Genomic DNA, 14,121 nt, shown 5'->3' on the forward strand with positions numbered 1-14,121 from the left:
GGATCTTGCCCTATCCTTCTTCCACATATCATCTTGTCTCCCATTTTACCACATTTCTGTGGTACCCCCAGTGTCCATCTGTTCCCCTGTTTCCGTTCCTTCCTCTTTTGCCTTATCTCTCTCTCACTTGTGACATGGGTGCCTCTGGGTTGTCCTGCTTCTCCCATGGCAGGGCTGGCCAAGGTGGGAAAGGGATCCGGTGACGTAACTAACTGGTGTGTCCTGTGTCTTGCAGTGACGTGTGTGTGCAGTGGTGTCCACTCTCCCGGCACTGCAGCACTGAGAAAAGCAGCTCCATTGGCAGCATGGAGAGCCTGGAGCAACCAGGCCAAGCCACCTATGAGGGCCACCTCTTGCCCATTGACCAGAGCACATACCCCAATCAGCGTGACTCAGCCTATAGCTCCTTCTCAGCCAGCTCAAATGCCTCTGACTGCGCCCTTTCCCTCAGGCCAGAGGAGCCAGGCTCTGTGGACTGCATCATGCAAGGCCCAGCGCCAACTAAGGCCCCTAATGGCCAGCTTAATGTGGCTGAAACCTTAGGAGGTGGCCGGCATACCAGTGGGGGCCAATTGACTCCTAGCTCCCAGATATCATCCCGTCCACAGGAGGTCCACCACTCAGGGCCTGCCAAGGCTGCCAGGGGTCCACCACAACCTCCAGTGAGGCGAGACAGTCTTCAGGCCTCCAGAGCCCAACTCCTCAATGGAGAGCAGAGCAGGGCTTCTGAGCTTGTGGACTCCTTGCAACAGAAGGAGAAACCTAGCTTGGACACCATGCTATCCCCAAGGCACCCTAACAGGTTCTGCTGCCTCGGCGGGCAAGACCAAGTGACAAATGAGGGCCATCAGAACTGTGAGCTCAGCCAACTTCCTGAATCCAGCCAGAAGGGCTCTGAGCATCTACTGATGGAGGCCTCGGCCAAAGCTGTTGGATTCCCAAAAGCATATGACAAAGCTTCCATCACAGATTCCGGCCCACTTAACCAGGCTTCAGCAGAACTAGCTAAGGCCTCTTCTTTTGGCAGTCCTCCACACCTCACAGGACATCGCCATAGTGCCCCTGAACAGCTACTGGCGTCCCACTTGCAGCATGTGCACCTTGATACTAGGGACAGCAAGGGGACGGAGCTTCCAGCTGGGCAGGATGGGCAGGAGTGGACTCTATCCCCTTTGCACAGTAGCCACACAGGCAAGAAAAGCCCATGTCCCCCTGCAGGAGGAACCCAGGACCAGCCCAGCAAAGAGAGAAAGACCAGGCCAGTGGACGATAGACTAATGGGTTCGGGGCATCAGAGCCCAAGCAGTTCCCCACATGGAGAGGCTGATGGACACCCTCCAGAAAGAAGTTTCCAGGATCCAAACAGAGCAAGCAGAGCTGACGGTGAATTGGCCAGCCAGCAGTCCTCTGCCCCTGGCTCCCTTGTTCAACAAACCACTAAAGTAGCTGGCCGCACAGAGACAACTGAAGAAGGGGACAGTGAGCCCAAGGAGTGTGGCCGGGTGGGTGGTAGGCGAAATGGAGGGACCCGGGGCCGCTCAATACAAAACCGGCGGAAGAGCGAGCGTTTCGCTACCAATCTACGTAATGAAATTCAGAGGAGGAAGGCCCAGCTCCAGAAAGGCAAAAGTCCCTTGTCACAGCTGTGTGACACCAAGGAGCCAGTGGAAGAGACCGAGGAGCGCCTAGAAAGTTCTCCACTTCCTGCCTCTAACTCATCCCTTCTATCTTCGTATAAAAAACCACCTAGCCCCAGAGACAAGCTCTTCAACAAGAGCATGATACTCAGGGCTAGGTCTTCAGAGTGCCTCAGCCAAGCCCCTGAGGGCCATGAATCTAGGACGGGCTTGGAGGGACGAATGAGCCCTAGCCAGAGACCTGGCCAGTCTTCTTTGAGCCTGAACACCTGGTGGAAAGCAGCTGACCCATCTTCCTCAGACTCTGAAAAAACAAATGTTCACTGTGGAGTCCGTGGAGGTCACTGGAGATGGTCGCCAGAGCACAACCTGCAGCCACATGTGACACTAGCCGTGGAAAACTCTTCCAACCCGGGTGACAAGGAATTGAAGGCTTCTACTGCCCAAGCTGGGGAGGAAGCCATCCTCTTGCCCTTTGCAGACAGAAGAAAGTTCTTTGAAGAGAGTAGCAAATCCTTATCTACATCTCATTTGCCAGGTTTAACCACTCATAGCAAGACTTTTACCCAGAGACCAAAACCTGTTGACCAAAACTTCCAGCCAGTGAGCTCCAGCTATAGGGAATTGAGGCGCCATCCCATGGACCAATCATACCACTCCACAGACCAACCCTATCATGCCACAGACCAGTCATATCATTCCATGTCACCCCTTCAGTCAGAAACTACCACTTACAAAGAATGTTTTGCAAGCAAAGGTCTAGAACAATCCATGTGTTGTAAGCCACTACACTGTGGTGATTTTGATTACCGCAGGACATGCTCTTACTCCTGCAACGTCCAGGGAGCTGTAGTCCGTGACCCTTGCATTTATTGTTCTGGGGAAGTCTGCCCTGCTTTGCGAAAGAGAAATATGATGCCAAACTGCTACAACTGCCGGTGCCACCACCACCAGTGCATCCGGTGTTCAGCTTGTTATCATAATCCCCAGCACGGTACCCTTGAGGACAGCAGCTTGGCACCTGGCAACACTTGGAAACCCAGGAATCCAACAGTGCAGGTGAGGACTTGGCTTTTGGATGGGTGAGCTTCATTATTCTTTTTGTGAGGTGAAAGCTAGGTAAATCATTCGAAAGCGTAACAATTATAATATCTTAAAATTATATAGTGCTGGGTCCACCAGGTGGTAGCTTACTAACCTTGGGCAAGACATTCAGTGATCAAAATTGCACTTACCTCATCTTTAGAGGTAGAATAAAATAACTTTTGCTTCACAAAATGAACAGAACTGGGCCTTATATCCTGACTGTATAACTGGTATCTGAGTGACCTTAAGCAAGTCATCCAGCCACCAAAAGTTGTAGTTATGTGATTCTTTTTAAAGGGAAAAAGAAAAGAATTTTTACCTCATAAAATGGCCAGTACTAAATAAAGTCTTATTACCTCATCTCTAAAGTGGAGGAAAGTAATGGCTGCCTCATGAATTAGTTGGGTGGATCAAATGAGATTGTGTAACACAGAGTGCCAGGCTCAGTGCCTGATCCAAAACGGTATGTATTCCCTTCCATTTCCTGCTTTAAAATATATCTGGAGCTGAAAAACTTGCAGATGTCTCCCAGGCTTTGTTTGCAGAGACCCAGGTCTAAACTGGCTGTTGCTATACCCTGGTTATGACCTACAACTCTAATACAAGCCACCACCATCCCTCAGGGTATCTGTGGGAGGACTCCCTATGCTGTTGCCAGTTTACCACCAGATTCCTTCCCCATGGCCTTCCTAGTGCCACCTTTTGGCTGGTGCATTCAAACCAGAAGTTAGTTCCTGTGTTGAACTGTTTTTGCATAGGCCTACACTTCTGAAAGACTAACTGTATGAAATTGCTCAATACATATTCTTTGAAGAAACGAAACTTAGGGGTAAAAGAAGCCTTACACAGAAGAGTACATACTCTACTATTCCTTTATATAAAGTTCTAAAACAGCTATTCTATGGAAAAAAAATTCAAAACAGTGGTTGCCTGTGGCAGGCAGCACAGAGATTGACTAGGAAAGGGCATGAGGGAAATTTGTTGGGTGATGATCTATATCTTGATAAGAGTTTGAGTTACACAGGTGTATACATTTGCCAAACCTTAACAGATGTACACTTAATGTTTTTGCATTTCGCTGGAAGTACATTTTGCCTAAAATACTGTAAACAAATATCAAACTTTAATGATATGTATGCTTGAGCTTTTGAAGTATATTGATTTACACAACTTATTTTCTAGTTTTCAGCATACAGATGTTGCACATATCTTGTTATATTTATCCTTAAGATTTCATGTTTTTGCTGCCATTGTAGATACTAATGTTTTCTTAAGGTCAAGTTAAAATTCTTTACTATTATGTAGAAATGCAATTTAATTCTGTATATTTTCCTTGTATCCTGCAACCTTGCCAAACTCACTTTTCTTGGTAGATTTTAAAAGATTTTCTACATAGACAATCATGTCATCTGTAAATATAAGTAATTTTGTCTTCATTTCCACTGTGTATGGCTTTATTAGGAGAGGGAGGCCCCTACTGCACTGTCTAGGACCTCCAATACAGTGTTTAGTAGAAGTGGTGAGAGCAGATATTGTTACTTTGTTCCCAATTTTTCACTACTAAGTTTGATGTTAGCTGTAGATTTTTTTGTAGATGGCTTATAACAGGTTGAAGAAATTCCCTTTTATTCCTAGTTTGTTGGGAGAGCTTTTATCAAGAGTGGATATTGAATTTTTTTTCAAGTGCTTTTTCTGTATTTATTGAGATGGTCATACGGGTTTTCTCTTTTAGTCCATTGATATGAATTACATTGATTGATTTGTGAAATAGGAACCAGCCTAGCATTGCCAGAATAAATCCCACTTGGTCATGACATCGTATCCTTTTTATATAGTACCAGATTTGATTTGCTAGTATTTTGTTAAGGATTTTTGTCTATGTATATCAGGGATTTTAGTTTGTAGTTTTCTCATGATGTCCGAGTCTGGTTTTCATACCAAGATACTGGCCTCACCAAATGAGTTGGGAATTGTTCTCTTCTCTCCTATTTTCCGGAAGAGTTTGCCTAGAACTGGTATTACTTTTTCCTTGAATGTTTGGTAGAATTCATCATTGAAGCCATCTGGGCCTAGAGTTTTCTTTGTGGAAAGATTTTTGACAACAAATGCAATTTCTTTAATAGATATAGGGTTATCTGGGTTATCTATTTCTTCTTGAGTGAGCTTTGGTAGTTTGCCTTTCAAGGAATTTGTCCATGCCATTTAAGTTTTCAGATGTATGGGGATAAAGTTGTACTTTGAAATGCATCAAGAATTTAAGATGGATTTGTGGATGGATAGAGGAGTGAATAGATATGATAAGGCAAATATAGTAAAATACTAACTGTAGAAACTATACAATGGTGGATATATAGGTGTTCATTGTAAACTTGTTCAACTTTTCTAAGTGTTTCAAAATATTCATAATAAAATGTAGGGGGAAAAAAGGAGAGGAAATATAAAATATGGTTTAAGGGCATGATGCTGAAACCAGACTACCTGGGTTTGAATTCCTAAGCATTCCCATCTAAAAAAAAATGGAAATGATAACAGTACCTACTTCATAAGTTGGTTGAGAGGATTAAATGATGTAACATGTGCAAGGCATTTAGAACAGTAACTACCAGATACTAATCATTTTTTAAAGGTGAGTTATTATCTTTTAGAATAAAGGGAGATTGGGGCTTACCTTGAGAAACTTTTGCTGAAACAAGGACCTGCAAGTAGACAATGGAGAAAAGGGGCTAAAGTTGGGGGTGGCGGTGGGGTAAGCAGATGACAGCTGCAGAACGGTCATCCTAGGGCCAGTAACTCCATAAGGGAAGGAGGTGAAACTTGCAGGCTGCAGCAGCTGACAGCAGCAATGCAGGTGTGCCTGTGCCCATACCATGCCTCTCCTTTTGTACTCTGAGGGAAGGACACATTAGGTTCCTAATGTCTGTTAGATTAGATAAGTAGGTCTGCTTAGATGCTAGGCTTTCAGACATGTGGACAGCCGTCCAGAAGCCACTTCATGCCCATTTCTACCCCTGCCATCTGAGCTCACCCTCCCCCCAGACATGGGGAAAACTTGTAGATGGGTTAGGATACCCCAGCTCAGGTGGCTAAGGTAGTTGTGATGGTAGCTATCTGAAGTAGGGTTGAGATCCTGCTCTTTATGGTCCCTGGAAGAGGATGGGGAGCCAATTGGCTCCTCTTTGGTGCTGTTAAGAGAAATAAAATCAGCACACACCTAAATCCCTCATGCTTCATGCCAGTTAGTTCTGCATATATTATCGAAGTATATCATTTAACAACTATATGAGATACATTATAATAGGATCCCCATTTTACAGCTGAGAAAGCTGAGGCTCAGTGAGATCACACATCTTGCAAGTGGTGAAGCTAGGATTTGAACAACATAATGATAATTAATATTTGAGTGTCTACGGCGTACCAGGTGCTGTTCTAGGTGCTTTACGTGTGTCAACTCATGTCATCCTCAAAGCAATCAAGAAATGGTCACTATTAAATAGCTGGGGGAAATGAGCTAAGAGGAACTCAGTAGTTTGCCTGAGGTCACACTCAGTGTGGGATTTGAATCCATGTAGTGTGGCCTCAGAGGCCAAGCTCCTAGTTGTGCTACACTGCCTCTGCAAAAGCTGATTGCAAAGCCCAGGCCCTCCCCACTCTGACAGGTTGCCTTCTAGCAGTATAACTTCCACTAGGGCAACAAGTTTCTACCACAATCAATCCCCATCTGCAGCAAGCCGTGGAGATATCTGCCTCTTTGATTCAAAGAGTGCGGACAATTTACAGCAACCTAAGTGGCTCAGTGATAAAAAAAAAAAAAAAGTAAGGTGATACTGGGGAGTTGAGGAGATTGAGAGTTGGGACAGGACTTTGGTTTGGCCACTTCTATTTACTGAGCACTTCCCACAGGGCTAGACAGGGCATGGACAGGAAATCCTGGCTCCCACTGTGGCAAAACGAGTAATAGTGTCTTTGAAAGCAGTAAGATTACAAGGGCATCAAGGCAGAATCTAAGTTGAACAAGTGGTTTTTGCTGCTCTCACATGACAGGTACAGGCAGGGACTGCTCTGGTCCTGTGAAAGCTGTGAAACCTCATCGTTTCCATGGCTACTAACGTCCAGAGCCTCCTATGTGCCGAGTGCTGTGCTAAACATTCTCTATACACATTCCATTTTATCCTCACTCCCGGGAATCCAGCAAGGCTAGATAGCCTAGTCCTTATTTGCCAGACAGGAAGCTGAGGTTCAGGGAAGTGACATAACTACCCTCAAATAATGAGTATCTTAGCCAGAATGACTGACAACCAGGTGTCTTACCCCAAAAGGTAGTATTTTTTTTTTTTTTTTTACTGAGGCAAAGTTAATAAAACTTTGAATGGGACCAATAATAGCATTGGAGAAAGCAGGACTTTGGAAGATCAGTGAGGTTTAGGAAAACCTGTGCATTCCCATTGGGCTAAGTTCTGAGTCACGAGGTAGAGGGTACTGAATGCTGAAATCAGGGAGAATGTCAAAGGCAAATTTGCATTAGGCTTGGAGCTAGAATAGGAAGGCAAGGACATTTTTACAAATGGCATATGTGGCTTGGGCTGCAGGGAAAAGAATGCTTGGGCAAAGCCCTTAAGGACAGTATGCCCAGGGTGAAGAGTCTCCTTCTGTAATATGGGGGATGAATGCTCCCCAGAAATAAGCCCACCTCAGCCACTGTCAGCGGATCTGGAATGAGGAGGAAGGGCCCCTGCAGTACAGGGTGGGCTAGGACAGGGTTGTAGCAGCAGGAGCTTTAGGCCTCAAAGCCCCCTCAAGGGCTGCAGCTTCCAAGAAGATGCTTTCTATGGTGGAAGAGGCAAGAGGAACAAGCAGGTTCACTGGGAAGAACAAACAAAGAGATTTTCTTTACAAGAGCCAGAACAAACAGCAAACATGCTAAACTGGTTTTTAACGTGGTTTGGGAGGGGAGTGGAGAAAGAGAGGGAAACTCAGAGTTTCTAGACCACATTGTCCAGGTCCTTGAGTGCTGTCTTAGACTCTGCATGCCCCCAGCAGCCCAGCAGACCTCCTGACAGAAAGGCAGCCCTCTAGGTACATAGTTCTATAGGCTGCATGGGAAAGTAGAAGGAACCAGCTGCAGGGGCGGGGAAGAGGGGTTGGGCCTGGCCCAGGACAGGCTCCTGACCTCTTTACGTTTTTGAAGCCATCTATATCCCTGGCTGCCCAGAGCTCCCTAACTTATCAGAATTTTGCTTTGCAGGACTTTCCTGGGGACAAATGGAAACCAATAACAGGAAACAGGAAGACCAGCCAGTCAGGGAGGTAAGTGACCAGTCTGGGAGTTGGGGTGAGTTAGTACCTCTGAGGCTTCTGTGGAAACTGGTAAGGTTTTCTGTTTTCTATTTGCTCTGTTTCCTTTGAGGAACCTTGTCTGGTGTCAGTACAAAGGCCTTGATGCTGTAAGATGTAATCCAGCCTGCCCACCGGGCAGCTGGGCTATAGACCAAACTGATGGGTAGAACATTTTGGAATACGTAGTCAGGAGTATTGTGGGACATTGTGCCCATCAGCTCAGAGGCCTGAGGCAGGTGCCCAGGCACAAGGACATGGGGACCAGAGGGGACCAGACCATGCTAAAACACAGATGGGAAGGCATAAACAATGCTTGCCTTCCCAGCAGCCACTGGGTGGTTGGAGGGGCCAGAGAGGAGGTAAGACTGTCCAGCTACTGCTGTGCCTTTGCCTCAGAGTGTTTCTTGGGTTCTGCCACCTTTCTTTCTATAGGGCTTGTTGAGAGCTTAAGGTCTGTTCATTAAAAATCCAAGGCAGATCATGCTAACAATAGGTTAGAATTCCTAAAAGAAGGCAGGGACATTTTTCAAAATGGTATGTATGGCTTGGGCTAGAGGGGAAAGAGTTGCTTCTGCAGAGCCCTTAAGGAAAAAAGAACGCCCAGAGTGGAGAATCTGTTCCTGTAATGTGGGGAACATGGCACCTGGCACTTATGCTCCAAAGACATGGGCCTACCTGCCATAGGTGACCATGCGGAGGAGAGTTACCTCCTCCAGGTTGCTCTCCATCAGTCTGGTTGGAATCCCTCTTTTGTGAAATTGTTTGACATACTCTTTCAGCTAGTTCTTCTCCAGGACAAGAGGCCCGTAAATTGTATGGATTCTTTAACTCAAACTCCAGGAATAAAGGAGGGACAGGGAAGATGGCTCTTAGCTGTGCCTCTGTGGGGGCACCTAGGGAGAGGGCTAGAATCTGGATCCCCTGACCTCTGAAAAGCCCAGAGTTCTTTCCAAGGGTCTGTATTATCCCCTGTGATTTGGTGGTATAGTCAGGAATAATTTGGGCTTTCTTTTGACTCCAAAGTCTGGGAAACCTATCGGTTTTCTGATTTGGCAATGGAAAGAGAGGAAGCCAACATTTACTGATCACCAACTAAGTGTCAGTCACTGGGCTGGATCTTTTTATACCCATAATCTCATTTATTCTCCACAACAGTTAATTTTACTACCTATTTTATAGATGAAGTCCAGAGAGGTTATATAACTTAGTTGAGGTCGCACAGCTAGTAAGTGATGGAGCCAGGACTCAGACTCAGGTTTGTCTGGCCCCAAAGTTCATGCTTTCTCCATTATAACTGCTTCAATTAGGATCCCTAAGGAAACTCTTCAAATGGACCCCTCAGTATCATGTCTCAGGGACCTAAGGCCTGGGTGGGGATACTGTGGGATTCTATGGCTGGCCTTGATTCCCCACTGTTCTTGGAGAAGTCATTTCAGTCTAGTGGGTCTGCTGAGTTTCCCCTACTAGACTGAGACTGTCGAGAAAGGAGACCACACCTTGGTCACGGATGTATTCTCCATGCCTAGCACTGTGCCTGACACAGAAGTTGCTCAAGATGTATTTGTCATTTGCTTGCCAAATGAAGAAACAGAGCCTCCTACACCATTGAATAGGTAAAATGACACAAAAATAATAATGCCAACTAACATTTCTTGAGCACAGTACTCTATTCGAGGCACCATTCAAAGCGCTTTACAAATATCTATTTACCACCATAACCTTAAGGGGTAGGTACTGTTAGTTTCTTCATTTGACCGAGAGAAGAAACTGAAACACAGATAGATAAATTCAGTTGCCTAAAGTCCCACAGCTAGTAAGTTGACTAGACCCAGGTGGTCTAGCTTCAGAGACACTATAATATGCTATGGTGCTCCTCCAAAATGGCTCTCTTACTAATCAGCCAGTCAAGGAAGAGGACTTTATTTAAAACCTAGTATATGTACTGCCTGTTTCTAGGCAAGCAGGGAAATATTAGAGGAAGAGCATCAGGAAGCATAATGCCTGCCCATCCCCAGCTTGAGCAAGGAAGACTCATCCACACAAAGTTAAGTAGCAGTAATAATAAATTACCAGTTGCAAAACAACCTATGTGCCACTAGCTAAGTTACACATATCCTGTTTTATCTTCCTCAAAACTGTCAGGTAGGCATTATTATAACTAGGGCAGTGATTCTTGAACTTGAATGTGCATTAGAAATACCTGGAGGGCTTGTTAAATAAAAAATCCAGATACATGGTAGCTCCCACCCTGCCCCCAGGGAGTGTGATCCAGTAAGTGTGGAATGGGGCTCAAAATGTGTATGTCTAACAAGCTCCCCAGGTGATGCTGATGCAGCTGGTCCTGGGCTCACACTTTGAGAACCAATGACTCAGATAAAGAATCTGAGGTTCAGAGGAGCTAAGTAACTTACTCAAGATCTCACAGATACTAAAGGGACAAGCCAGGTTTTCAACTCAGGCTAGTTGCTATAAGATGAAAAAGTGTCAAATACATGGTTTAAACAAGAAAAGCCTGGCACATGGTAAGGGTCCAATACATGATAAGTATCACTGTGCCCTATTTAAGTTCATTGGAGTGTAAGAAAACTAAAGGCTGGGGCCTACAGGAGGAAAGGCCCAGAGGGGAAACTAAGCAGGCTGTATTGGAGGAATAAACCCTGCTGGTTGTTAAGAGTTCTGGCCTGATCATTAAAAAGTCTACAAATAGGGCTTCCCTGGTGGCGCAGTGGTTGAGAGTCTGCCTGCCGATGCAGGGGACACGGGTTCATGCCCCAGTCCGGGAGGATCCCACATGCCACGGAGCAGCTTGGCCCGTGAGCCATGGCCGCTGAGCCTGCGCATCCGGAGCCTGTGCTCCGCAACGGGAGAGGCCGCAGCAGTGACAGGCCTGCATACCGCAAAAAAAAAAAAAAAAGTCTACAAATAACAAATGCTGGAGAGGGTGTGGAGAAAAGGGAACCCTCCTACACTGTCAGTGGGAGGAATGTAAGTTGGTACAGCCACTATGGAGAACAGTATGGAGGTTTCTCAGAAAACTAAAAATAGAATTACCATATGATCCAGCAATCCCACTCCTGGGAATATATCTGGACAAAACTATAATTCAAAAGGATACATGTGCCCCTATGTTTATAGCAGCACTGTTCACAATAGCCAAAACATGGAAACAGCCTAAGTGTCCATCAACAGATGAATGGATAAAGAAAATGTGGTATATATATATACAATGGAATACTACTCAGCCATAAAAAAGAACGAAATAATGCCATTTGCAGCAACATGGATGCAACTAGAGATTATCATACTAAGTGAAGTAAGTCAGAAAGAGAAAGACAAATACCATATTATATCACTTATATGTGGAATCTAAAATACGGCACAAATGAACCTCTCTACAAAACAAAAACAGACTCAAAGACATAGAGAACAGACTTGTGCCTGCCAAGGGGGAGGTGAGGAGGGAGAGGGATGGAGTGGGAGTTTGGGGTTGGTAGATGCAAACTATTACATTTAGAATGGATAAACAAGGTCCTACTGTATAGCAAAGGGAACTATATCCAGTCTTATGGGATAAACCATAATGGAAAAGAATATAAAAAGAAGAATGTATACATGTGCATAATTGAGTCACTTTGCTGTACAGCAGAGATTGGCACAACATTGTAAATCAACAGTACTTCAATTAAAAAAAATTCTGGCCTTGAAGTCAGTCTGCCTGGGTTCAAATCCAGGTTCTTCTGTTCTCTAGCTGTGTGAATTTGGCAAGTGGCTTTCTCTTCCCCCCGACCCCCACCCCGCCCAGCTCCTCTCTTTCACCCCACCCCATCAGTTTCCTTATTTGTGAAATGGGGTAAGAGTGCTTACCTCCTGTGACTGTTGTGTGGAGTAATTGAGTTAATATATGTAAAGCATTTAGGGCAAAATCTGGCACCATAAACCCTCAGTAAATGTTAGTTGTAGTGAGGAGGAGGAGGAAGAGGAGCAGCAGCAGCAACAGTAACAGCAGAGAAAAAGGGTAAAGAGTGAAGTATTGCACCAGGATAAGTTAGGGCTTGAAAACTAAGTAGGATGGTAAATATGGAAGCAATTGAAGGTTATTGATCAGGTAAGTGACATGGTAAATATGGCACTTTAGATAATTTAGCAGCATTTGCAGCCTAGATGGATTGAAAAAAGACCAATTAGGGGCAGTGATCCAGGCATGAATGAGTGTGGCCTTGGATTGGGTAGGTGGGGGTGCAATAGGAATGTAACAGAAGAGATAGATAAATATGTGGATATTTGGGGGGAAATGTTTATTGTGAAAGCAATATTACAGGAAATTAAAAACAGAAGAAAAAGTATCTTTTTTTAACATCTTTATTGGAGTGTAATTGCTTTACAGTGGTGTGTTAGTTTCTGCTGTATAACAAAGTGAATCAGCTATATGTATACATATATCCCCATATCCCCTCCCTCTTGCATCTCCCTCCCACCCTCCCTATCCCACCCCTCTAGGTGGACACAAAGCACCGAGCTGATCTCCCTGTGCCATGCGGCTGCTTCCCACTAGCTATCTATTTTACATTTGGTAGTGTATATATGTCCATGTCACTCTCTCACTTCGTCCCAGTTTACCCTTCCCCCTCCCTGTGTCCTCAAGTCCATTCCCTACATCTGTGTCTTTATTCCTGTCCTGCCCCTAGGTTCTTCAGAACCATAGACAAATTATCCTTATTCCTACCACCCGAACACCCTGATTGTTTTCATTTCCCTGCCAGCCTTTATCTATAGGTGCAGAGATTTGTGGGTGGGGGTGTCATGTCATGATTATAATAACTATGTAGGTGTGATTTTATGTGTCCTGCTTCTTTTTTCCCCACTAAGCATTACTTGGTGAACAACTTTTCCTGTTGCTATAAAGGCTTCCTTAATAGTTATAAATTTTAATGGCTGCATAATATTTCACCAGCTTAATGTGCCCTAATTTGCTTAATCATTCCCAAATTGGTGGATAATTAGGCTGTTTCCAATTTCTTGCTATTATAAAGTAATGTTGCTGAAAATTTTTGAGCAGCTATAACCTTTTTCTCATTTTGAATTATCTCATTAAAAACAGTTATACAGAGTTGGGATTAGTTGTTGAAAGAAAATTAGCATTCTTATTGTTCTTGATATATTTCACCAAACTGCTTTCCCTGGAGGTGTTTTACTCTGCCATTAACAATATAGGAGAATACCAGTTTCCCCTAAAATTTGCCATCATGGAAATTTTTCTTTTTCTAATACAATAAGTATAAATGGTACATATTATAATTTCAATTTGCTTACTTTGATTATTCTGGTTTGAACATTTTTCATGTATTTGTTTAATCTTTGCATTGATTCCCATGTGAATTGTTGGTTCAGATAATTTGCTTACAAATACGTGACGACTTTTGAGCAAAAAGTAGAAAGAACTTGGGAATGAAAGGAGTTAAGCCAAAAACAATTTTCTGCCCCAGGACTTTAGAAAGAGAAAATTACTGACATAGTGGGGGCAGGTGACAAGGGGACCTGGTTTGGTGGAGATAATAAGTTTGAGTTGGGATATGTTGAATTTAAAGTTAGTGAGGAAGACAAGGGGATGCTTTTGAGGAGCACTGTTGATCACCCAGCCAGCGGGGGTAGGATGAAGAAGAATAGCCAGCAAAGGGGATTGAAGGGGCAAGCATCTGGAGTGGTAAGAAGGAGAAGTATGCCAGTGTACCATCACAGGCGATAAGGAGAGGATTGCTATTGGCTTTGACGTTTTGGACGCACAAGTGACTTTCAAGAAAGCAAACTTAGTAAAATGGTGGGCATAGAAAGCAGATGGCATGATGGTCTGTAAAGGGGATGCATACAGAAGAAATGCACACAGTTTTACACATCCTAAATTCACCTTTTAAGTGTACAATTCAGTGAGTTTTGGTAAATTTGCATGCTATACAATCATCACCACAATCCAATTTTAGAACATGTCTGTCTCCCTAAAAAGATCCCTTTTGCTCATTTCCAGTCACTCTCTATTCCACACTCAGCCTCAAGCAACCACTAATCTACT

General features: G+C 44.3%; 1 protein-coding gene across 6 annotated transcripts in view; it reads left to right on the top strand.

Annotated features, from left to right (window-relative positions):
- SHROOM4 (shroom family member 4) overlaps positions 1–14,121 on the top strand; it is a 207,674-nt gene that overhangs the window by 164,193 nt on the left and 29,360 nt on the right. For all 6 annotated transcript variants that reach the window (XM_081222328.1, XM_081222333.1, XM_081222330.1 and 3 more), the window contains 2 exons: positions 236–2,696; positions 7,966–8,027. In XM_081222328.1, coding sequence (XP_081078454.1) covers positions 236–2,696; positions 7,966–8,027 — 2,523 coding nt within the window. The remainder of the gene's footprint in view (positions 1–235; positions 2,697–7,965; positions 8,028–14,121) is intronic.

Source organism: Mesoplodon bidens (assembly GCF_964165515.1).
Source record: "Mesoplodon bidens genome assembly, chromosome: X".
Taxonomy (NCBI): Eukaryota; Metazoa; Chordata; class Mammalia; order Artiodactyla; family Ziphiidae; genus Mesoplodon; species Mesoplodon bidens.